General features: G+C 64.1%; 4 protein-coding genes across 4 annotated transcripts; 3 read left to right on the top strand and 1 right to left on the bottom strand.

Annotated features, from left to right (window-relative positions):
• The first annotated feature begins 6 nt into the window (after positions 1–6).
• Positions 7–1,082, top strand: LOC136006278 (putative lipid scramblase CLPTM1). Its single transcript, XM_065664313.1, has 2 exons — positions 7–46; positions 635–1,082. The coding sequence occupies exons 1-2, from the start codon at positions 10–12 to the stop codon at positions 820–822; spliced, it is 225 nt and encodes a 74-aa protein (XP_065520385.1). The 5' UTR covers positions 7–9; the 3' UTR covers positions 823–1,082.
• A 436-nt stretch (positions 1,083–1,518) lies between these two features.
• Positions 1,519–8,012, top strand: LOC136006274 (DNA excision repair protein ERCC-1-like). The gene is made up of 9 exons (XM_065664310.1): positions 1,519–1,613; positions 2,190–2,342; positions 2,929–3,032; positions 4,642–4,741; positions 6,844–6,920; positions 7,309–7,408; positions 7,613–7,684; positions 7,764–7,832; positions 7,916–8,012. Exons 1-9 carry the CDS (start codon positions 1,557–1,559, stop codon positions 7,967–7,969), a joined length of 786 nt encoding a protein of 261 aa, XP_065520382.1. The 5' UTR covers positions 1,519–1,556; the 3' UTR covers positions 7,970–8,012.
• Positions 7,985–9,598, bottom strand: LOC136006276 (DNA-directed RNA polymerase I subunit RPA34-like). The gene is made up of 3 exons (XM_065664311.1): positions 9,528–9,598; positions 8,991–9,111; positions 7,985–8,414 (listed from the first exon to the last, which is right to left on the bottom strand). The coding sequence occupies exons 1-3, from the start codon at positions 9,532–9,534 to the stop codon at positions 8,066–8,068; spliced, it is 477 nt and encodes a 158-aa protein (XP_065520383.1). The 5' UTR covers positions 9,535–9,598; the 3' UTR covers positions 7,985–8,065.
• A 95-nt stretch (positions 9,599–9,693) lies between these two features.
• On the top strand, positions 9,694–23,050 carry LOC136006277 (relA-associated inhibitor-like). Its single transcript, XM_065664312.1, is given in 14 exon segments — positions 9,694–9,879; positions 12,396–12,458; positions 12,550–12,671; positions 12,925–13,215; positions 13,217–13,241; positions 13,855–13,953; positions 14,057–14,130; positions 15,286–15,616; positions 16,311–16,717; positions 17,375–17,512; positions 18,306–18,439; positions 19,368–19,534; positions 20,614–20,813; positions 22,889–23,050. Coding segments are annotated over 13 exon segments (2,082 nt in total). The 5' UTR covers positions 9,694–9,879; positions 12,396–12,403; the 3' UTR covers positions 22,928–23,050.
• The last annotated feature ends 414 nt before the right edge of the window (positions 23,051–23,464 follow it).

Below are 23,464 nucleotides of genomic sequence, written 5' to 3'. Positions count from 1 at the left end.
GTCATCAAGATGCCCATGATGTACAGGATAGGCTGCCTGCGGGATGGTACGGGCGGGGGGGGCATGGGGGGGCCCTATGGCTGCCTATGGGGTCCCTCCCCTTCCTTTATAGGGTCCTGGGGGATCCCTCCTGCTGCTTATGGGGTCCGGGGGGGTCTGTCCTGCTTCTTATGGGGTCCTGAGGGGTCCCTCTTGCTGCTTATGGGGTCCTGGGGGGGCGGTCCCTCGTGTTCCTTGTGGGATCCTGGAGGGTCCCTTCTGGTGCTTACGGGGTTGTGAGGAGTCCCTCCTGCTTCTTATGGGGTCCTGAGGGGTCCCTCCTGCTTCTTATGGGGTCCTGAGGGGTCCCTCCTGCTTCTTATGGGGTCCTGAGGGGTCCCTCCTGCTGCTTATGGGGTTGTGAGGAGTCCCTCCTGCTTCTTATGGGGTCCTGGTAGGGGGGTCCGTCTTCCTCCTTACGGGGTCCTGGAGGGTCCCTTCTGGTGCTTATGGGGTCTGGGGGGCCCCTCCTGCTGCTTATGGGGTCCAGGGTGTCCATCCTGTTCCTTTATGGGGTCTGGGGGATTCCTCCTGCTGCTTATGGGGTCCTGGGGGTCCCTGCCTGTACCCCCTGACCCCTGTTCCCCCCCCCCAGACGTGGTGTTCTTCATTTACCTGTACCAGCGCTGGATCTACCGCGTGGACCTGACCCGCGTCAATGAATTTGGGCTCAGTGGGGAGGACACGGTCACCCCCCCGCCCCCCCACCCCAGCACCCCCCCCACAGTGCTGCCCCCCCCGCCGGGGGCCCCCAAACCTCCAGAGGACAAGAAGAAGGATTAACCCCCCCCCACCATGCTCGGTTTTTACCAGCCCCCGATGGGGCACCCCATGGAGGGGAAGTGGGGGGGAGGAAGAGCGGCCGGTTTGGGTGGGTCCCCCCCTTTTTTGGGAGTTGGGGGGTTCGGGGGAGGGGGGGGCAGCCCGTGTGGCCCCCCCTTCTCCGTGTGTCACGTTCCCTTGTGCTCCATCCCATTGTGCCGGTGTGTAGGACAGTGTCACCGAGGTGTCGCCACGTCCATAAAGAGCTGATTGAACCCCAACAGTGGCCCCCCCGCCTCAAATCTGACCCCCCCCCAACTGCAGGGGTTCCGGGGGGGGGGGGTCCCTCAATTTTAGGGCCTCTCTGCCCAGGCTTTGGGGTACGTTGGGGTGGGAGCAGGGGGGCACGGGGGGGACCTGGTGTGTCCCTGTCACAGCTATCGCGACAGGGAGGGGATGACGAGGAGGGGTCCGTGCCTCCCGTCATGTGCCGCCCGCGTGTCCGTGCTCCCCACGCGGCCGAAGCGCGCCACGGAGGGGGCGTTTCCCCGCGCTTTATCCCAGCCAATCACCGTGCTCGTGCGCGCTGATTGAGAGCGCCTCAGCCAATCACTGCGTCCGGCGCCTGAGTTGCTCACGCCCCCGTGGCGGGAAAAGCTCGCCGGGGAGGGGGTATATCCCAGCCCTTTAACCCAGCCAATCAGCGCGGGCCTCGGCAGCGCCGTAGCCAATCGCTGTGCGCCGTCCCCGCGGTGATGGCGGCGGCTGAGGACGCGGCCGCGGTGCGGAAGGAGGGTCCCGGCGAGCCCCCGGTACCGGGACACGGGGGGGGGGGGGGCAGGCCCGAGAGCCCGAGGCAATGGAGACCCGGGAAGAGCCGGATCCAGGAGGGAAAACCGGGATTTGAACGGGGGGGAATCATTGGGATAGGTCTGGAAAACGTCGGGGTTGTGGCCATGTACCGGGATAGGAGGATGCTGAGGAGCGGGAGAGAGGGATAACAGGGATACGAGGACAATTGGGAGAGTGGGATAATGGGAAATGGGGAGGGGGATAAAGGGATACCAGGACACTGGATACCAGAAGAGCAAAAGAGGGATAATGGGATGCCAAGAGAGCAGGACATCAGGAGAGAAGGATAATGGGATAACAAACAGTGGGATAACGGGGTACCGAGATAATGGGAGTACCAGGATACTGGGAATACCAGGAGAGCATGATAATGGGGATACCAGGATAGTGAACATCAGGAGAGCAAGAGAGAGGGATAATGGGATACCAAGATAATGGGGATACCAGGATAACGGGACACCAGGAGCGAGGGATAATGGGGATCAAAGGATAATGGGGATCGTGGGGGTGTCTGGAGCTGACCCTCCCCCCGTCAGATCCCGTCGGTGCCACCGGATCCCAAGGAGCAGGAACCAGAGCAGGATCCGGACCCAGGGGGGGCAGCACTGGGGGGGGGGATCCCTGGGGCCGTCCCCCCCCCAGCCCTGTCCCGGCCCCGGAGCAGCAGCATCATGGTCAGCCCGCGGCAGGTGAGCCCCAGAGCTGCCCTCCCATTGGCTGAGAGCCCTCAGTCTGCCCTCCCATTGGCTGGATCCCCCAGACCTGCCCTCCCATTGGCTGGGATCTACCTAGAGCTGCCCTCCCATTGGCTAGGATCTACACTGAGCTGCCCTCCCATTGGCTGGGAGCTGCTGCAGCTGCCTTCCCATTGGCTGGGATCTACACAGAGCTGCCCTCCCATTGGCTGGATACCCCAGACCTGCCCTCTATTGGCTGGGAGCCTCCACAGTTCCCCTTCCCATTGGCTGGGATCTACCTTGAGCTGCCTTCCCACTGGCTGGGATATGGGGTCCCCCCAGAGCTTCCTCTCCCATTGGCTGGCATCCTCCAGACTCTTCCTCCTGTTGGCTGGGAGCTGACACCCACCCACTTGCCTCCTCCCATTGGCTGAAATCCCCCCAGCCACCTCCTCCCATTGGCTGGGGCCAGGATCCCTCCCCGAAGCCCATGGGGGTGAGCCTGGTGCCATGGTGGGTGGGGGTGGGGGGGTGTCTGTCCCTGCTGCTGTGGGGCAAGGGGGGCACTTGGGGACCCCCAACCACTGCCCCCCCCCAGCGCGGGAACCCGGTGCTGCGCTTCATCCGGAACGTCCCATGGGAGTACGGGGACGTCGTCGCCGACTACGTCCTGGGACAGAGCTCCTGCGCCCTCTTCCTCAGGTGACGGGGGTCAGGGGGTGTCAATGGGTGTCCTGTGGGTGTCCCATGGGTGCCAGTGGGTGTCAATGGGTGTCCTATGGGTGTCCTGTGGGTGTCCCATGGGTGACAGTGGGTGTCAATGGGTGTCCTATGGGTGTCAATGGGTGTCCTGTGGGTGTCCCATGGGTGCCAGTGGGTGTCAATGGGTGTCCTGTGGGTGTCCCATGGGTGCCAGTGGGTGTCAATGGGTGTCCTGTGGGTGTCCCATGGGTGACAGTGGGTGTCACTGGGTGTCCTATGGGTGTCAGTGGGTGTCAATGGGTGTGCTATGGGTGTCCCATGGGTGCCAGTGGGTGTCAATGGGTGTCCTATGGGTGTCCTGTGGGTGTCCCATGGGTGACAGTGGGTGTCAATGGGTGTCCTGTGGGTGTCCCATGGGTGACAGTGGGTGTCACTGGGTGTCCTATGGGTGTCAGTGGGTGTCAATGGGTGTGCTATGGGTGTCCCATGGGTGCCAGTGGGTGTCAATCGGTGTTAATGGGCATCCTGTGAGTGTCAATGGGTGTCCTATGGGTGCTAATGGGTATCAGTGGGTGTCTTATGGGTGTCAGTGGGTGTTCTATGAGTGTCCCATGGGTGCCAGTGGGTGTCAAGGGGTGTTAATGGGTGTGCCATGAATGTCTAATGGATGTCTAATGGGTGTCAATGGGTGTCATATGAGTGTCAATGGGTATCCCCTGGGTGTCAATCGGTGTCCCATGGGTGTCCAATGGGTGTCCCATAGGTGTCAGTGGGTATCAGTGGGTGCCAATGGGCATCCCATGGGTGTCAATGGGTGTCCCATGGGTGTCAGTGGGTGTGCCAGGGGTGTCCTCTGGGTGACCAATGGGTGTCCCATGGATGTCAATGCATGTCCCATGGGTGTGCCATGGATGTCTAATGGGTGTCAGTGGGTGTCCTATAGGTGTCAATGGGTGTGCTATGGGTGTCCCATGGGTGCCAGTGGGTGTCAATCGGTGTTAATGGGCATCCTGTGGGTGTCAATGGGTGCTAATGGGTATCAGTGGGTGTCTTATGGGTGTCAGTGGGTGTTCTATTAGTGTCCCATGGGAGCCAGTGGGTGTCAAGGGGTGTGCCATGGGTGTCCCGTGGGTGTCAATGGGTGTTAATGGGTGTGCCATGGATGTCTAATGGGTGTCAATGGGTGTCATATGAGTGTCAATGGGTATCCCCTGGGTGTCAATCAGTGTCCCATGGGTGTCCAATGGGTGTCCCATAGGTGTCAATGGGTATCAGAGGGTGTCAATGGATATCAGTGGGTGCCAATGGGCATCCCATGGGTGTCAATGGGTGTCCCATGGGTGTCAGTGGGTGTGCCAGGGGTGTGCCATGGATGTCTAATGGGTGTCAGTGGGTGTCCTATGGGTGTCCCATGGGTGCCCATGAGTATCAGTGGGGATTGCCAGTGGGTGTCCCCTGGGAGTCAATGGGTATCAATGGGTGTTAATGTGTGCTGATGGCTGTCAATGGGTATCAGTGGGTGTCAGTGGGTATCAGTGGGTGCCAATGGGTGTCAGTGGGTATGATCGGGTACCAGTGGGTACCAATGGGTATCTCTGGGTTGCCTCAGCCTGCGCTACCACCACCTTCACCCCGACTACATCCATCAGCGCCTGCGGGAGCTGGGCCGGGGCTTTGTGCTGCGGGTGCTGCTGCTGCAGGTGGACGTGGTGAGAGCCCGACAGCCTCATCCCGGGATCCCAGCATCCCATGTACCCCTTATCCCATGTACCCCTTATCCCATGCATCCCTTATCCCATGTACCCCTTATCCCATGCATCCCTTATCCCATGTACCCCTTATCCCATGTACCCCTTATCCCATGCATCCCTTATCCCATGTACCCCTTATCCCATGCATCCCTTATCCCATGTACCCCTTATCCCATGTACCCCTTATCCCATGCATCCCTTATCCCATGTACCCCTTATCCCATGCATCCCTTATCCCATGTACCCCTTATCCCATGTACCCCTTATCCCATGCATCCCTTATCCCATGTACCCCTTATCCCATGCATCCCTTATCCCATGTACCCCTTATCCCATGCATCCCTTATCCCATGTACCCCTTATCCCATGTACCCCTTATCCCATGCCTCCCTTATCCCATGTACCCCTTATCCCATGTACCCCTTATCCCATGTACCCCTTATCCCATGCATCCCTTATCCCATGTACCCCTTATCCCATGCATCCCTTATCCCATGTACCCCTTATCCCATGTACCCCTTATCCCATGCATCCCTTATCCCATGTACCCCTTATCCCATGTACCCCTTATCCCATGCATCCCTTATCCCATGTACACCTTATCCCATGCAGCCCTTATCCCATGCATCCCTGCATCCCTTATCCCATGTACCACTTATCCTATGTACTCTTTATCCCATGCATCCCTTATCCCATGTATCCCTTATCTCATGTACCCCTTATCCCATGTACCCCTTATCCCATGTACCCCTTATCCCATGCATCCCTTATCCCATGCATCCCTTATCCCATCTCCCCTTATCCCATGTACCCCTTATCCCATGCATCCCTTATCCCATGTACCCCTTATCCCATGTACCCCTTATCCCATGCATCCCTTATCCCATGCATCCCTTATCCCATCTCCCCTTATCCCATGTACCCCTTATCCCATGCAATCCTTATCCCATGTACCCCTTATCCCATGTACCCCTTATCCCATGTACCCCTTATCCCATGCATCCCTTATCCCATGTACCCCTTATCCCATGTACCCCTTATCCCATGCATCCCTTATCCCATGTACCCCTTATCCCATGTACCCCTTATCCCATGCATCCCTTATCCCATGTACCCCTTATCCCATGCATCCCTTATCCCATGTACCCCTTATCCCATGTACCCCTTATCCCATGTACCCCTTATCCCATGCATCCCTTATCCCATGTACCCCTTATCCCATGTACCCCTTATCCCATGTACCCCTTATCCCATGCATCCCTTATCCCATGTACCACTTATCCTATGTACTCTTTATCCCATGCATCCCTTATCCCATGTATCCCTTATCTCATGTACCCCTTATCCCATGTACCCCTTATCCCATGTACCCCTTATCCCATGCATCCCTTATCCCATGCATCCCTTATCCCATCTCCCCTTATCCCATGTACCCCTTATCCCATGCATCCCTTATCCCATGTACCCCTTATCCCATGTACCCCTTATCCCATGCATCCCTTATCCCATGTACCCCTTATCCCATGCATCCCTTATCCCATGTACCCCTTATCCCATGTACCCCTTATCCCATGTACCCCTTATCCCATGCATCCCTTATCCCATGTACCCCTTATCCCATGTACCCCTTATCCCATGTACCCCTTATCCCATGCATCCCTTATCCCATGTATCCCTTATCTCATGTACCCCTTATCCCATGCACCCTTTATCCCATGCATCCCTTATCCCATGTATTCCTTATCCCATGCATCCCTTATCTCATGTACCCCTTATCCCCTGTACCCTTTATCCCATGTATCCCTTACCCCATGTACCCCTTATCCCATATATCCCTTATCCCATATACCCCTTTTCCCATGTACCCTTTATCCCCTGTATCCCTTATCCCATGTACCCTTTATCCAATGCATCCTTATCCCATGCATCCTTATCCCATGTACCCTTTATCCCATGGATCCTTATCCCATGCATCCCTTATGCCATGTACCCTTTATCCCATGCATCCCTTATCCCATGCATCCTTATCCCATGCATCCCATCTCTCTCTATGGCCACAGAAGGATCCCCAGCGAGCACTGAAGGACCTGGCCAAGATTTGTGTCCTGAGTGACTGCACCCTCCTGCTGGCCTGGAGGTACCAGGGGGGACCCCACTGTCACCTATGGACACCCCACTGTCACCTATGGGGGACCTACCTCACTGTCACCTATGGACATCCCATTGTCACCTATGGACACCCCATTGTCACCTATGGGGGGGACACCTCACTGTCACCTATGGACACCCCATTGTCACCTATGGGGGGGACACCTCACTGTCACCTATGGACACCCTATTGTCACCCATGGGGACCCCATTTTCACCTGTGGCAGACCCCACTGTCACCTATGGGGGGGTACCCCACTGTCACCCATAGGACCCCACTGTCGCCTATGCACACCCCATTGTCACCTATGGACACCCCATTGTCACCCATGGGGACCCCATTGGCCCCTATGGGACTCCCCGCTCTGTGCCCCCAGCCCCGAGGAGGCCGCCCGGTACCTGGAGACCTACAAAGCCTTCGAGCAGAAGCCCCCGGATCTGCTGCGGGAGCGCCTGGACCAGGGCTTCCTGCCCAGGGTGAGGCCGGGGCCCCGGGCCCATTGATCCCAGTGGGGGATCCCATTGATCCCAGTGGGGGGTTCCATTCATCCCAATGGGGGGATCCATTCATCCCAATGGGGGTTCCATTCATCCCAATGTGGGGGTCCCATTGATCCCAATGTGGGGGTCCCACTATGGGGGTCCCCTCACCCCCTATGTGTGGGTCCTGTTGCCCCACAGATGAGCGACTGCTTGACCAGCATCAGGGCAGTGAACAGGACGGACGCCCTGAGCCTGCTCAGCACCTTTGGGGTGAGTCCTGACCCCCCTGCTATGGGGCACAGTGGGGCTGGGGGCACAGCCCTGACCCCCCCCACGTGCCCCCCCCCAGTCACTCGCAGCCCTGGTGGCCGCCACCAAGGAGGATTTATCCCTTTGTCCTGGTGTGGGGCCCCAAAAGGTGAGATGGGGGCTGGAGGGGGGGGGGACACATACGGTGCCCCCCATTGTCCCCTCATGCCCCCCCCCATATCCCCCCCATAGGCCAAGCGCCTCTTTGATGTCCTGCACGAACCCTTCCTGCAGACCCCCAAGTGAGCCCCGATCCTGATCCATAATAAAATGGGTTTTATCCATGGAATGGCATCACAGTGGGGGCCATGGGGTAATGGGGAGCAATGGGGACTATGGGGGTCACCCCATAGCCTCCTCCTTGTGCTCCCCCTCCTGCCCACCTGGGGGCGCCCCTCGGGGGGCTCCTCCATCGCCTCCCTTCTTCCTCTTCTTCTTCTTCCTCCTGGTGGGGGGGGGCTCCGGGGGGGGCCCGAAGCCGCAGGTGATGGAGAGGACCCCGCGCAGGGGGGGGGCACAGCCCAAGGCGCCGCTTGGGGCCATCGGGGACAGGAGGAGGAGGCCCCCGGCCCCCCCCGGCGCCCCCCGCGCCCCATAGAGGCAATGGGCGCCGTTGTCCTCAGCAGCGCTCCCGTGCGGGAGGGGCTGGAGCTGCACGGAGTGGTCCAGGGGCACCGAGCATCCCTCCAGGCTGGGGGGGGCAAGGATGTGAGGGGGGGGGGCAATGGCGCTGCTGCACCCCCCCCCCCCCATAGCGCTGTCACTCCCCCCATGCACCCCAATGTTCTGTGCCCCCCAATGCTGTGCCCCCCCATGCCCCCCAATGCTCTGTGCCCCCCCATGCACCCAATGCTGTGTGTGCCCCCCCATGCACCCCAATGCTCTGTGCCCCCCCATGCACCCAATGCTGTGTGTGCCCCCCCATGCCCCCCAATGCTCTGTGCCCCCCATGCCCCCCAATGCTCTGTGCCCCCCCATGCACCCCAATGCTCTGTGACCCCCCATGCACCCCAATGCTGTGTGTGCCCCCCCACGTACCCCAATGCTCTGTGCCCCCCCATGCACCCCAATGCTGTGTGTGCCCCCCCATGCACCCCAATGCTCTGTGACCCCCCATGCACCCCAATGCTGTGTGTGCCCCCCCACGCACCCCAATGCTCTGTGCCCCCCCATGCACCCAATGCTGTGTGTGCCCCCCCACGCACCCCAATGCTCTGTGCCCCCCCATGCACCCCAATCCTCTGTGCCCCCCCCCCCCCGCTCTGACCTCTCCGGGTGGAAGTCGGGGGGGGCCCGGATCAGCCACAGCTCGGAGGCGGCACCGGCCAAGGAGGGGCCCGGGGGGGGCGCGGCCTCGAACTCGGGGGGGCACTGGAACCGCAGCGGGCCTGGGGAGGGACAGGGGGGGCACTTAGGGCATGGGACACCCTCATGTCCCTTGTGCCCCCCTCATGTGCCTATGGCACCCCCATATCCCCTATGCCCCCCCCATGTCCCTATGGGACCCCCCCATATCCCCTCTGTCCTCCCCCATCTGTATAGGTACCTCCTTTTGCCCTGTGCCCCCCCCATGTCCCTATGGGCCCCCCCATATCCCCCTGTGCCCCCCATGTCTCTATGGGCCCCCCCATGTCCCTATGGGACCCCCTATATCCTCTTGTGCCCCCCATGTCTCTATGGCCCCCCCCCATATCCTCCTGTGCCCGCCATGTCCCTATGGGACCATCCCATATCCCCCGTGCCCCCCCCGTCTCTATGGGCCCCCCCCATGTCTCCATTTGCCCCCGCGGCCCCCCCCACTCACCCTCCATGTGCGCCTCTCGCCCCGCGTAGCCCCGCCCCTTTCCGGACGCGCCCACCCAGCGCGGCCCCGCCCCTTTCCCCCCTTCCCCTTGGGGTCCTTGGTACGCTCCGCCAGGAGGGGAGGGGGCGTGGCCACACCGTAGCCCTGCCCACTGTGGGCGTGGCCTGGGCGCTGGCGGCCGCGTTTAAAGGCACAGGTACCCCCGCCCCGCTCCCGAGGGAGCCGCCCCCCCTCGCACCCTGGGGCGCAGGGCGCGGCCCCCCCCGCTCCGCGCCTCCCCCGCGTGATCCAGAGCTCTGGAATTGGGCGGAGGGGACGCGGGCGCGGCTCCGGCTCCGGCACCGACCCCCAGGTGGGAAACGGGGTGCGGGGGGGTGGTACGGGGGCACCTTTGGGTGCCCCGGGTCCGGTTCGGGTGCGGGGGGGGGCACCATGGTGTGCTGGGCTCTGTTTTGGGGTGTTGGGGGGTGCGGGAGCACCTTTGGGTGCCCCGGGTCCGGTTCGGGTGCTGGGGGGGGCACTCTTGGGTGCTGGGCTCTGTTTTGGGGTGTTGGGGGGTGCGGGAGCACCTTTGGGTGCCCCGGGTCCGGTTCGGGTGCTGGGGGGGGCACTCTTGGGTGCTGGGCTCTGTTTTGGGGTGTTGGGGGGTGCGGGAGCACCTTTGGGTGCCCCGGGTCCGGTTCGGGTGCTGGGGGGGGCACCCTTGGGTGCTGGGCTCTGTTTTGGGGTGCTGGGGGGTGCGGGAGCACCTTTGGGTGCCCCGGGTCCGGTTCGGGTGCTGGGGTGGTGCACCATGGGGTGCTGGGCTCTGTTTTGGGGTACTGGGGTGTATGGGGGCACCTTTGGGTGCCCAGGGTCCGGTTCGGGTGCGGGGGCACCTTTGGGTGCCCCGGTTCGGGTTCGGGTGCTGGGGGGGGCACCATTGGGTGCTGGGCTCTGTTTTGGGCTGCTGGGGGGTACCGGGGCACCTTTGGGAGCCCCTGGTCCGCTTTGGGTGCTGAGGGGGACACCATGGAGTGCTGGGCTCTGTTTTGGGGTGCTGGGGGGTGCAGGAGCACCTTTGGGTGCCCCGGGTCGGGTTCAGGTGCGGAGGGGCACCATGGGGTGCCGGAGTCAGTTTCGGGGTGCTAAGGTCGCACCCTGAGGTGCTGGGGTCAGTTTCGGGGGGCTGAGGTCCTGTTTGGCATGCAGGGGTCAGTTTTAGGGTGCCGGAGTCAGTTTCGGGGTGCTAAGGTCGCGCCCTGAGGTGCCCCGCTCTGTTTCGGGGTGCTGGGCTCAGTTTCGGGGTGCTGGGGTCCGGTTTTAGGGTGCTGGGCTCTGTTTCGGGGCCCTGGGGTCAGTTTCGGGGTGCTAAGGTCACACACTGAGGTGCCGGGGTCAGTTTCGGGGTGCTGGGGTCTGGTTTGGGGGTGCTGGGGTCAGTTTTAGGGTGCCGAGGTCGGTTTCGGGGTGCTGGGATCTGGTTTGGGGGTGCTGGGGTCAGTTTTAGGGTGCTGGGGTCAGTTTTAGGGTGCCGGGGTCAGTTTCGGGGTACTGGGGTGCAGACGGGGCTCCCCGCGGTGCCGGCTCTGTTTTGGGGTGCCCAAGTCCGGTTTGGGGGGCGGGGGTCAGTTTCGGGGTGCTGGGGTCCGGTTGGGGGCTCAGGGCTCAGTTTTGGGGTTCCCAGGTCCGGTTTTGGGGGCTCTGATCTCGGGTTTCGGGCATTTGGCTCAGTTTTGGAGCTCGGGGCTCAGTTTTGGGGTCTCTGGACTCAGTTTGGGGGGATCTAGACTCATTTTGGGGGCATTTGGCTCAGTTTTGGGGCTCTGAGCTCAGTTTTGGGTCATTTGGCTCTGTTTTGGGTCATTTGGCTCAGTTTTGGGGTCATTTCAGTTTTGGGGTCTCAGCTCAGTTTTGGGATCATTTCACTCAGTTTGGGGTCATTTGGCTCAGTTTTGGGGTCATTTCTCTCAGGTTTGGGTCTCTGGGCTCAGTTTTGGGGTCATTTCACTCAGTTTGGGGTCATTTGGCTCAGTTTTGGGGTCATTTCACTCAGTTTGGGGTCGTTTCAGTTTTGGGGTCTCAGCTCAGTTTTGGGGTCATTTCACTCAGTTTGGGGTCTCTGGGCTCAGGTTTGGGGTCATTTCAGTTTTGGGGTCTCTGGGCTCAGTTTTGGGGTCATTTCACTCAGTTTGGGATCATTTGGCTCAGTTTTGGGGTCATTTCGCTCAGTTTTGGGGTCGTTTGGCTCAGTTTTGGGATCATTTCAGTTTTGGGGTATCTGGGCTCAGTTTCGGGGTCATTTCGCTCAGTTTTGGGATTATTTCGCTCAGTTTGGTGTCGTTTGGCTCAGTTTTGGGGTCATATCGCTCAGTTTTGGGGTCTCTGGGCTCTGTTTTCGGGCGCCGGGGCGGGGGGGGGGGCGGTTCCTTTCCCGTCCACCCCCCCTCTCCCCGCCCGGCCCGGGCGAGCCGCGGCTCGTCCGGTGTCCCCGGGGGCGAGAACCGGGCGGAGCCGGCTGGGTGGGGGCCGCGGCGGGGGGGGGGGGGGGCACCCCAAAACCGCCCCTTGACACCCATTGACCCCCACCCCCCCTTGGCCATGGGGCACCCATGGGTGCGGGGGTCCCTATTCTATGGGGGCCCCTCCATAGGGTGACCCCAATGTAAAAGGGGGGTCCCCCCCCTCAAATCAGCGCCATGCCCGGGGGGGGGGCGGCGCCGGCTCCTTGCGATGCGTTAATTACTGCTAATTATGCTAATGCGGAGAACGGGCCCCGGCACATCCCGCTCCGGCGTTCCCAAGGGATTGGGGCTCAGCGGTGGGGGGGGGTCCTCTGTGTGTGTGTGTGTGTCCCAATTATCACGACATCCCCAATCCCCCCTGCAGGTATCGCCATGGCGAGCGAGCGGCTGCAGAGCGCTCAGGACCTGCTGGACCTCACCTTCCAGTGTGAGTGGGGGCACCCAAAGGGTGCTATGGGGCACGCTATGGGGTGCAGGCTGACCCCCCCCCCCCCCGCCCCACATGTGCCCCCCCCCAGCGCTGGCCATGCAGCACATGGACCTGAAGCAGGTGGAGCTGGACACGGCCGTGGCCAAGGTGGATGAGCTGTCCCGGCAGCTCGAGTCCCTCTGGAGCGACGGGCCCGGGCCCCCCCCCAGGGTAGGAATGGGGGGGACCTGGGGGGGGGAATTGTTGGGAATTGGGGGGTGGGAATTGGGGGGTGGGAATCGGGGCATGGAAATTGTTGGGATGGGAATTGGGGGTGGGAATTGTTGGGATGGGAGTTGGGGGTGGGAGTTGTTGGGATGGGGATTGTTGGGATGGGGATTGGGTGGCAGGGATTGGAGGGGGAATTGCGGTGGCAGCAGGGGGGGACACCCCCTCTCCCGCTCTGTTCCCGTCCCCATCCCAGGACATTCCCGGCCGGAGCCGCTCCCCCCTGGCGCGCAGGAGCCTGGAGACCCCCGAGGGGGCGGGGGACGCGCTGGGCCCCCCCGGCTCCCCCCGGGCCCCCCATTTCCTGCCGGGCGAGGATCGGGCCCCTTCCCCTAGGCCCAAGCTGCTGGCGGTGCCCGCGGGGGGCCGAGCCTCGTCCCCGCGCCCCCCCCTCCGCCCCTATGAGCTGCTGGGAATGGGGGGGGGGCCCCGACCCCTTGCACCGCCCCCCTATGAGATGCACGGGCTCTACCCATCCATCAGCGGGGGGGGCCGCGGCCTTCCGGGCACAGGGTGAGGGCGGCGGGGGGGCAAGGGGAGGGGGGGGGGCAGTCCTGGGCTGGGCATGGGGGGGGGGCGGTGATGATCCCATGGGGGGCTCCAGTCCCGGGGTGTCCCCCATCCATCCTAAGGCACCCCCAGTGCATCCGTGGGTGTCCCCATCCCCATGGGTGCCCCCATCCCATTCCCATCCATGGGTGCCCCAATCCCTTTCATAGGTGTTCCCAGTCCATCCATAGGTGTCCCCATCCCATTCCCATCCCCATGGGTGTCCCCAGTCCATCCATAGGTGTCCCCATCCCCATGGGTGTCCCTAATCCATCCGTGGGTGTCCCCATCCCATTCCCGTCCATGGATGCCCCAATCCCATTTGTGGGTGTCCCCATCCCCATGGGTGTCCCCGTCCCACTCCATCCATCGGTGGCCCTATCCCCATCCCCATGGGTGTCCCTGTCCCGTTCCCATCCTTGGGTGTCCCCATCTCTGTGTCCCTATCCCCGTGGGTGCCCCCATCCATCCTTGGGTGTCCCCATCCCCATGGCTGCCCCCCCCATACCCACTCTGGGTGCCATGGGGGGGGTCCCTGTGCCACGGGGGGGTCCCTCAGCTCCGTGCCCCCCCCCAGATGACTCCGCGCTCAAGCGGCGCCCGCAGAAGAGCTGGAATGAGTCCGACCTGGACCTGGTCTATGAGAAGAAGCCCCCCAGCGGGGGGGGGTTTGACCGTGAGCAATGGGGGGGGGGGGGGGCTCCAGAGCCGTTTTGGGGTGCCCTGGGGGGGGGTGTTGGGGTGCCCCTGACCCCTTTGTTTGTGTCCCCCCCCTTTAGGTCCCTCCCCATCACTGGGGCTGATGCTGTCACCATGGAGGGAGTCGAGCCTGGATGGGGCTGGGGGTGGCAAGGTGAGAGCTTGTGGGGGGGTCCCACATCCCAGTACCTGGTGATGGCCACAGGGGATGGTTATGGGGGTCTCACAGCCCCAGTGCCGGGTGATGGGCGCAGGGGCTGGTTGTGGGGTCCCCGCATCCCAATGCTGGGTGATGGGTGCAGGGGCTGGGTCCGGGGGGGTCCCACATCCCAGTACCTGGTGATGGGCACAGGGGCCGGTTATGGGGGTCCCGCATCCCAGTGCCCAGTGACGGGCACAGGGGCTGGGTCCAGAGGGGGTCCCACAGCCCCAGTGCCTGGTGATGGGTGCTGGGCCCGGTTCCAGGGGGGGTCCCGCATCCCAGGGCCCGGTTCCGGGGGGGGTCCCACATCCCAGTGCTGGGTGATGGGCACAGGGGCCAGTTATGGGGGTCCCACAGCCCTGATGCCCGGTGACAGGCGCAGGGCCCGGTTCCGGAGGGGTCCCGCATCCCAGTGCCCGGTGATGGGCGCAGGGGCCGGTTATGGGGGTCCTGCATCCCAGTGCCCGGTGATGGGCGCAGAGGCCAGTTATGGGGGTCCTGCATCCCAGTGCCCGGTGATGGGCGCAGGGCCCGGTTATGGGGGTCCTGCATCCCAGTGCCCGGTGATGGGCGCAGGGGCCGGTTATGGGGGTCCTGCATCCCAGTGCCCGGTGATGGGCGCAGGGGCCGGTTATGGGGGTCCTGCATCCCAGTGCCCGGTGATGGGCGCAGGGGCCGGTTATGGGGGTCCTGCATCCCAGTGCCCGGTGATGGGCGCAGGGCCCGGTTATGGGGGTCCTGCATCCCAGTGCCCGGTGATGGGCGCAGGGGCCGGTTATGGGGGTCCTGCATCCCAGTGCCCGGTGATGGGCGCAGGGCCCGGTTATGGGGGTCCTGCATCCCAGTGCCCGGTGATGGGCGCAGGGGCCGGTTATGGGGGTCCTGCATCCCAGTGCCCGGTGATGGGCGCAGGGCCCGGTTATGGGGGGTCCTGCATCCCAGTGCCCGGTGATGGGCGCAGGGCCCGGTTATGGGGGTCCTGCATCCCAGTGCCCGGTGATGGGTGCAGGGCCCGGTTATGGGGGTCCCGCAGCCCCGATGCCGGGTGACGGGCGCAGGGCCCGGTTCCAGGGGGGTCCCGTTCCGCGCTCACGCCGTGCCCCGCAGGACGCCGCCTACGGCCCGCACAGCTCCACCCTGCCCCGCAACTTCAAGCTGCCCCCGGGGGAGCGGCGGGGCCCGGAGGGGCCGTTCCGGCGCGGGGGGGCCGGGTCCCTGCCGCGGGCCTGGCCCGTGTCCCGCATCCCGGTGCCCCCCCCCGCCGCGCCGCGCCCCCCCCGCCAGAAGCCGCTGCCGCTCTCGATGATCTTCAAGCTCCAAAACGCGTTCTGGGAGCAGGGGGGGGGCGGGCCCCGGGCGCTGCCCCTGGGACCCCCCCCCTCCGCGGCGAGGGCACCGCAGAAGCAGCCCCAGGGACCTGCGCTGCCCCCCGGGGAAGGTGAGGTCTGGGATGGGGGGGGGGGGGCTGCAGCACTGGGGGGCACAGGAGGGGTTTGGGGGGGCACAGAAGGGTTCGGGGCTGCAGCACTGGGATCCAGGGGACACAGGAGGGTTCCGGGGGCTCTGTCCCTGGGGTCTGGGGTCCACAGGAGGGTTCCGGGGTCTCCATCCCTGGGATCCGGGGGCTCCATCCCTGGGATCCGGGGTTGCCACCCCTGGGGTTCAGGGTCTCCATCCCTGGTTTCCGGGGTCTCCATCCCTGGTTTCCGGGGTCTCCATCCCTGGGCTCCACAGGAGGGTTCCAGGGTCTTCATCCCTGGGCTCCGGGGGCTCCATCCCTGGGGTCCAGGGGACACAGGAGGTTTCTGGGGGCTCCATCCCTGGGGTCCGGGGTCCACAGGAGGGCTCCGGGGTCTCCATCCCTGGGGTCCAGGGGACACAGGAGGGTTCTGGGGGCTCCATCCCTGGGCTCCGCAGGAGGCTTCCAGGGTCTTGTCTTCATCCCTGGGCTTCGGGGGCTCCATCCCTGGGGTCCAGGGTCCACAGGAGGGGTCCGGGGGCTCCATCCCTGGGCTCTGGGGGGCACAGGAGGGGTCCGGGGTCCACAGGAGGGGTCCGGGGGCTCCATCCCTGGCTCCGTGGTCTCCATCCCCGGGGATCCCTTGGGCTCCCCCCTCCCCTTTTCCCCTCAGCCGCGGCCCCGTCCCGGCCGCTCCCGTCGGAGCCGGCTCTGCCGGAGGCGGACCCGGAGCTGGACCCGGAGGTGTCGGCGCCGGAGCCCGAGGCCCTGCAGCGGCCGCTGAGCCCGACGCGGCTGCAGCCGGTGCTGCCCCCGGAGGCGCAGCGGGACCCCGAGTTCCGCGCCGTGGCGCGCTCGCTCGCGGAGATGCCGCGGCCGCTGAAGCGCCGCGGGTCCATGGAGCAGAGCCCGGGGCCGCCGCCCCGCGCCCGCCAGTACCAGGAGCTCATCACGAGGCTCCTGCACCGGCCCCCCCCCGCCCCTGGAGACCCCGAGCCCGGACCCGCGCCCCCCGCGCACGGCGAAGGCCGCCAGAGCCCCCCCGCGGAGCCGCCCCCCGACAGCCCCGCGCCCGCCCCGGTGAGGGGGGGGGGGGGCAGCGGGGACACCACGGGGGGGCCTTGGGGTGCTTCGGGGGGGGGGCTTGGGGTCCTTTGGGTGCTCCTGGAGGGAACCTTGGGGTCCTTTGGGTGCTTCCGGGGGGGGACTTTGGGGTCCTTTGGGTGCCCCGGGGGGACCTTGGGGTCCTTTGGGTGCTTCGGGGGGGGGCTTTGGGGTCCTTTGGGTGCCCCGGGGGGACCTTGGGGTCCTTTGGGTGCTTCGGGGGGGGGCTTTGGGGTCCTTTGGGTGCCCCGGGGGGGACATTGGGGTCCTTTGGGTGCCCCGGGGGGCCTTGGGGTCCTTTGGGTGCGCGGGGTGGGGGGCCTTGGAGTCCTTTGGGTGCCGCGGTGGGGACCTTGGGGTCCTTTGGGTGCCCGGGGGGGTGGACTTCGGGGTCCTTTGGGTGCTCCTGGAGGGAACCTTGGGGTCCTTTGGGTGCCCCATAGCAATGGGTGCTCTGGGGGGACCCTGCTGTCCTTTGGGTGCTCCGGGAGGTCCCAGCTGTCCCTTGGTGCCCCATGGCACCGGTTACCTTGGGTGACCCCGATGTCCTTTGGGTGCCCCGGGGGGTCCCCGCTGTCTCTTGGGTGCCCCCCGGCGGCCGCTGACGCCGTTACCGGTGCCGGGGGGGGGCAGGAGCTGCGCTCGGCGCTGCGGGACCCGGCCTCCCCCCGCAAGCGCCCCGGGGCGCGGGTGCGGCTGAACCCGCTCGTGCTGCTGCTGGACGCGGCGCTCACCGGGGAGCTCGATGTGGTGCAGCAGGCGGTGGCCGAGGTGCGGCCGCGCCGGGACCGGGATGCGGGGACCGGGGGATGCAGGGAGAGGGACCAGGGGATGCGGGGACAGGGACTGGGGGATGCGGGGAGAGGGACCGGGGGATGCGGGGACAGGGACCGCGGGATGCAGGGAGAGGGACCAGGGGATGCAGGGAGAGGGACCAGGGGGATGCAGGGACCGGGTGATGAGGGGACAGGAACCGGGGGATGCAGGGAGAGGGACCAGGGGATGCGGGGACAGGGACCGGAGGGATGCAGGGACCGGGGGATGCGGGGACAGGAACCGGGGGATGCAGGGAGAGGGACCGGAGGGATGCAGGAACAGGGACCGGGATGCAGGGACCGGGTGATGCGGGGACAGGAACCGGGGGATGCAGGGAGAGGGACCAGGGGATGCAGGAACAGGGGGATGCGGGGAGAGGGACCAGGGGATGCAGGATGGGGATGATGGGGAGAGCACCTGTGGGGTGATGGAGGTGACAGAATGATGCTCTGGGGGTGGCCCTGGGGTACAGGGATGCTCTGGGGGACATGGGTGTTCACTGGGATGCTGTGGGGGTGGCACTGGGATGCAGGGGGGGTGCTCTGGGGGTGGTGCTGGGGTAGAGGGGGCGCAAGGGTGGCCCCGGGGCGCAGGGGTGCTCTGGGGTGTGGCACAAAGGTTCTGTGGGGGTGCCGTGGGGCAGAGGGGTGCTGTGGGGGCGCCGTGTGGGTGCCATGGGCCACAGGGGAGGGGCACAGGGGGTGCCGTGCGGGTGCCGTGGGGCACAGGGCGCTGTGCGGTGCCGCAGCTGAACGACCCGAGCCAGCCCAACGACGAGGGCATCACGGCGCTGCACAACGCCATCTGCGGGGCCCACTACGGCATCGTCGAGTTCCTCATCGCCAGCGGAGCCAACGTCAACTCCCCCGACAGCCACGGCTGGTGAGGGGCGGCGGGGCAGGGAGCGACCCCCCGCGCCCTGGGAACCGGGGCTGGAGCCCTCAGCGGCTGCGGGTGGGATGGGGAGGGGGTGGGGATGGGATGGGGGTGGGCATGGGCAGGGGGTGGGATGGGGATGTAGGTGGATGGGAATGGGGTAGGATGGACGGGATGGGATAGGATGGATGTGATAGGATGTGGATGGATAGGATGGGGACGCAGAGGGATGGGAATGGGATGGGGATGGATGGGGATATGGATGGATGTGTGTTATGGGATGGGAAGGGATTGGATGTGTGTTATGGGATGGGATGGATGTGTGTTATGGGATGGATGCAGAGGGATGTGTGTTATGGGATGGGAAGGGATTGGATGTGTGTTATGGGATGGGATGGATGTGTGTTATGGGATGGATGCAGAGGGATGTGTGTTATGGGATGGGATGGATGTGTGTTATGGGATGGATGCAGAGGGATGTGTGTTATGGGATGGGAAGGGATTGGATGTGTGTTATGGGATGGGATGTATGTGTGTTATGGGATGGATGCAGAGGGATGTGTGTTATGGGATGGGAAGGGATTGGATGTGTGTTATGGGATGGGATGGATGTGTGTTATGGGATGGATGCAGAGGGATGTGTGTTATGGGATGGATGCAGAGGGATGTGTGTTATGGGATGAGATGGGTGCGTGTTATGGGATGGACGCAGAGGGATGTGTGTTATGGGATGGGACGGATGTGTGTTATGGGATGGGATGGATGTGTATTATGGAATGGATTCAGAGGGATGTGTGTTATGGGATGGGGTGGATGTGTGTTATGGGATGGATGCAGAGGGATGTGTGTTATGGGATAGGGTGGATGTGTGTTATGGGATGGATGCAGAGGGATGTGCTCAGGTCTCCCATGGCTCCGTCCCTTCCCCCCCCAGGACCCCCCTGCACTGCGCAGCCTCGTGCAATGACACCAGCGTCTGCGTGGCCCTGGTGCGCCATGGGGCCGCCATCTTCGCCACCACCACCAGCGACGGCAGCCTGGCCGTGGAGAAGTGCGACCCGTACCGGGAGGGCTACAGCGACTGCTACAACTACCTCACTGGTAGCAGCGGGCCGGGGGGGGCTGGGGCAGTGGGGTGATGGGGTAATGGGGGTGATGGGGGCAATGGGGGTAATGGGGGCAATGGGGTAATGGGAGCAATGGTGTAATGGGGGTAATGGGGGCAATGGGAGTAATGGGGTAATGGTTTAATGGGGGTAATGTGGCAATGAGGGTAATGGGCAATGGGGTAATGGGGGCAATGGTGTAATGGGGGCAATGGAAGCAATGGGGTAATGAGGGTAATGGGGGCAATGGGATAATGGGGGCAAAGAGGTAATGGGGGTAATGGAGGCAATGCTGGCAATGGGGGGGGCAATAGGGGTAAGAGGGGAGATGGGGGAATGGGGGCAGTGTGGGTAATAGAGGCAATGGAAACAATGGGGGCAATGGGATAATGGGGGCAATGCTGGCAATGTGGGAATGGGGGCAATGAGGGAAATAGGGGAGATGGGGGTGATGTGGGCTTATGAGGGGAATGGCTGCAATGGGGGTAATGAGGGTGCTGGGGCTATGGAGGCACTGGGAGCACTGGGAGGATGCAGGATGGGGGCACCGTGGGTGCTGGGGGGTACTGGGGATGCTGGGAGCCTGTGGCTATGGGGTGTGTGGGCCTGGGGGGCACTGGGAGCTGTGAGGCTGGGGGGTACTATGGGGTTCTATGGGGACCAGGAAGGGAGCAGTGGGTGCAGTGGGGAAGGGGGAAGATCCTGGGGCGCTGGGTGCAGGGGGGGTGTCCTGGGGGTTGCAGGCGCTGGGAACTGTGGATGCTGAGGGGGAAACTGGGATGTGGATGGGAGATGGGGGGGGGGAGGGGTGTGTTTGGGGTTCAGGGGCTGTGTTTGGGGTTCAGGGGCTGTGTTTGGGGTTCAGGGGCTCTGTTCCTGGCTGCTGGTCCTGGTCCCTGTCCCTGTTTCCACAGAGGTGGAGCAGGCAATGGGGCTGTGTTGGGTGCAGGGGCTCTGTTCATTGATGCTCATGGTCCCCGTGTCCCTCGCAGAGGTGGAGCGGGCAATGGGGCTGTGTTGGGTGCAGGGGCTCTGTGCCCGGGTGCTGAGCCCGGTCCCTCTCCTGTCCCGCAGAGGTGGAGCAGGGCATGGGGGTGCTCAACAGCGGCGTGGTTTACGCGCTCTGGGATTACAGCGCGGCGCTCGGGGACGAGCTCTCCTTCCGGGAGGGGGAGCCGGTGACGGTGCTGCGGCGGCAGCGCCCCGGGGAGGTGGATTGGTGGTGGGGGTCCCTGTACGGGCACGAGGGCTTCGTGCCCCGCAACTACTTCGGGGTGAGTGCGGGGGGGACCCGGCCCCGTGTCCTGTAAGCGCCCCCATCCCTATCCCCTATGGGCGCCCCCCTCCCTATCCCCTATGGGTGCCCCATCCCTATCCCCTATGGGTGCCCCATCCCTATCCCCTATGGGTGCCCCCCTCCCTATCCCCTATGGGTGCCCCCTCCCTATCCCCTATGGGTGCTCCCATCCCTATCCCCTATGGGTGCCCCCTCCCTATCCCCTATGGGTGCCCCCATCCCTATCCCCTATGGGTGCCCCCCTCCCTAACCCCTATGGGTGCCCCCTCCCTATCCCCTATGGGTGCCCCCTCCCTATCCCCTATAGGTGCCCCCCTCCCTATCCCCTATGGGTGCCCCCATCCCTATCCCCTGTGGGTGCTCCCATCCCTATCCCCTATGGGTGCCCCCCTCCCTATCCCCTATAGGTGCCCCCCTCCCTATCCCCTATGGGTGCCCCCATCCTTATCCCCTATGGGTGCCCCCCTCCCTAACCACTATGGGTGCCCCCCTCCCTATCCCCTATGGGTGCCCCATCCCTATCCCCTATGGGTGCCCCCATCCCTATCCCCTATGGGTGCCCCATCCCTATCCCCTATGGGTGCCCCCTCCCCATCCCCTGTGGGTGCCCCCTCCCTATCCCCTATGGGTGCCCCCATCCCTATCCCCTGTGGGTGCCCCCTCCCTATCCCCTATGGGTGCCCCCTCCCTATCCCCTATGGGTGCCCCCATCCCTATCCCCTGTGGGTGCTCCCATCCCTATCCCCTATGGGTGCCCCCCTCCCTATCCCCTATGGGTGCCCCCCTCCCTATCCCCTATGGGTGCCCCCATCCTTATCCCCTATGGGTGCCCCCCTCCCTAACCACTATGGGTGCCCCCCTCCCTATCCCCTATGGGTGCCCCATCCCTATCCCCTATGGGTGCCCCCATCCCTATCCCCTATGGGTGCCCCATCCCTATCCCCTGTGGGTGCCCCCTTCCCATCCCCTGTGGGTGCCCCCTCCCTATCCCCTATGGGTGCCCCATCCCTATCCCCTATGGGTGCCCCCTCCCCATCCCCTGTGGGTGCCCCCTCCCTATCCCCTATGGGTGCCCCCTCCCTATCCCCTATGGGTGCCCCATCCCTATCCCCTATGGGTGCCCCCTCCCTATCCCCTATGGGTGCCCCCTCCCTATCCCCTATGGGTGCCCCCCTCCCTATCCCCTATGGGTGCCCCATCCCTATCCCCTGTGGGTGCCCCCTCCCCATCCCCTGTGGGTGCCCCCTCCCTATCCCCTATGGGTGCCCCATCCCTATCCCCTATGGGTGCCCCCTCCCCATCCCCTGTGGGTGCCCCCTCCCTATCCCCTATGGGTGCCCCCTCCCTATCCCCTATGGGTGCCCCCATCCCTATCCCCTATGGGTGCCCCCTCCCTATCCCCTATGGGTGCCCCCTCCCTATCCCCTATGGGTGCCCCCATCCCTATCCCCTATGGGTGCCCCCATCCCTATCCCCTATGGGTGCCCCCTCCCTATCCCCTATGGGTGCCCCCTCCCTATCCCCTATGGGTGCCCCCATCCCTATCCCCTATGGGTGCCCCCTCCCTATCCCCTATGGGTGCCCCCTCCCTATCCCCTATGGGTGCCCCCATCCTTATCCCCTATGGGTGCCCCCTCCCTATCCCCTATGGGTGCCCCATCCCTATCCCCTATGGGTGCCCCCTCCCCATCCCCTGTGGGTGCCCCCTCCCTATCCCCTATGGGTGCCCCCTCCCTATCCCCTATGGGTGCCCCCATCCCTATCCCCTATGGGTGCCCCCTCCCTATCCCCTATGGGTGCCCCCATCCCTATCCCCTATGGGTGCCCCCATCCCTATCCCCTATGGGTGCCCCCTCCCTATCCCCTATGGGTGCCCCCTCCCTATCCCCTATGGGTGCCCCCATCCCTATCCCCTATGGGTGCCCCCTCCCTATCCCCTATGGGTGCCCCCTCCCTATCCCCTATGGGTGCCCCCATCCCTATCCCCTATGGGTGCCCCCTCCCCATCCCCTGTGGGTGCCCCCATCCCCATTTCCCCCTCGTTCCCCCCAGCTCTTCCCCAGGCTCCGCCCCCAGCGCCGGAAGCTCTGAAGAGGCTCCGGGACCCCCCCGGCGGTGACGTTTCCCCCCCCCCATTCCCCCCCCTCCCCCGGTGTTGGCAGCGGTGGCGCCCCCTGGTGGCGGCTGCTCGGGGAGTAAAAACCTTTGGCTGTGCTCCGGTCTGCGCGTGCGCGCTGCGGGGGGGTGGGGGTGGGGTTGGTGGGGAATCATTCCATGAGCCCATCATTTCATGATCCCCGCATCCCATCATTCTGTGATCACATGATCCCATCATCCCATGAGCCTGTGATCCTGTCATCCCATCATTCCATGATCCAATCGTTCCATGATCCCTGCATCCCATCATCCCTGTGAGCTCAGCATCCCTGAGCCCATCGTTCCATCACCCTTATGAGGCCACCATTTCAGGAGCCCGTTGTCCCGTCATCCCTGTGATCCTATCATTCCATGATCCCATCATTCTATGATCTTGTCATCTTATCATCCCTGTGATCCCATCATTCCATGATCCCATCATCTTTGTGAGCCCCGCATGCTTTCATTCTGTGATCCCATGATCCTGTCATC

This window comes from Lathamus discolor, unplaced genomic scaffold (genome assembly GCF_037157495.1).
Source record: "Lathamus discolor isolate bLatDis1 unplaced genomic scaffold, bLatDis1.hap1 Scaffold_136, whole genome shotgun sequence".
NCBI classification, from domain to species: Eukaryota; Metazoa; Chordata; class Aves; order Psittaciformes; family Psittacidae; genus Lathamus; species Lathamus discolor.
The sequence above is the reverse complement of the archived record's forward strand: the minus strand, read 5'-3'. Positions and strand labels throughout refer to the sequence as shown.

What these genes read in the sequence shown, in the direction of transcription:
- LOC136006278 (XM_065664313.1), top strand. Translation starts at nt 10, where the DNA reads ATGCCCATGATGTACAGGATAGGCTGCCTGCGGGATG. An exon ending in GATAGGCTGCCTGCGGGATG is followed by an intron (nt 47 to 634) that starts GTACGGGCGGGG and finishes CCCCCCCCCCAG; the next exon opens with ACGTGGTGTTCTTCATTTAC.
- LOC136006274 (XM_065664310.1), top strand. Translation starts at nt 1,557, where the DNA reads ATGGCGGCGGCTGAGGACGCGGCCGCGGTGCGGAAGGAGGGTCCCGGC. An exon ending in TCCTGCGCCCTCTTCCTCAG is followed by an intron (nt 3,033 to 4,641) that starts GTGACGGGGGTC and finishes GGGTTGCCTCAG; the next exon opens with CCTGCGCTACCACCACCTTC. An exon ending in ACCCTCCTGCTGGCCTGGAG is followed by an intron (nt 6,921 to 7,308) that starts GTACCAGGGGGG and finishes CTGTGCCCCCAG; the next exon opens with CCCCGAGGAGGCCGCCCGGT.
- LOC136006276 (XM_065664311.1), bottom strand. An exon ending in CCCGACTTCCACCCGGAGAG is followed by an intron (nt 8,415 to 8,990) that starts GTCAGAGCGGGG and finishes TGCCCCCCCCAG; the next exon opens with CCTGGAGGGATGCTCGGTGC.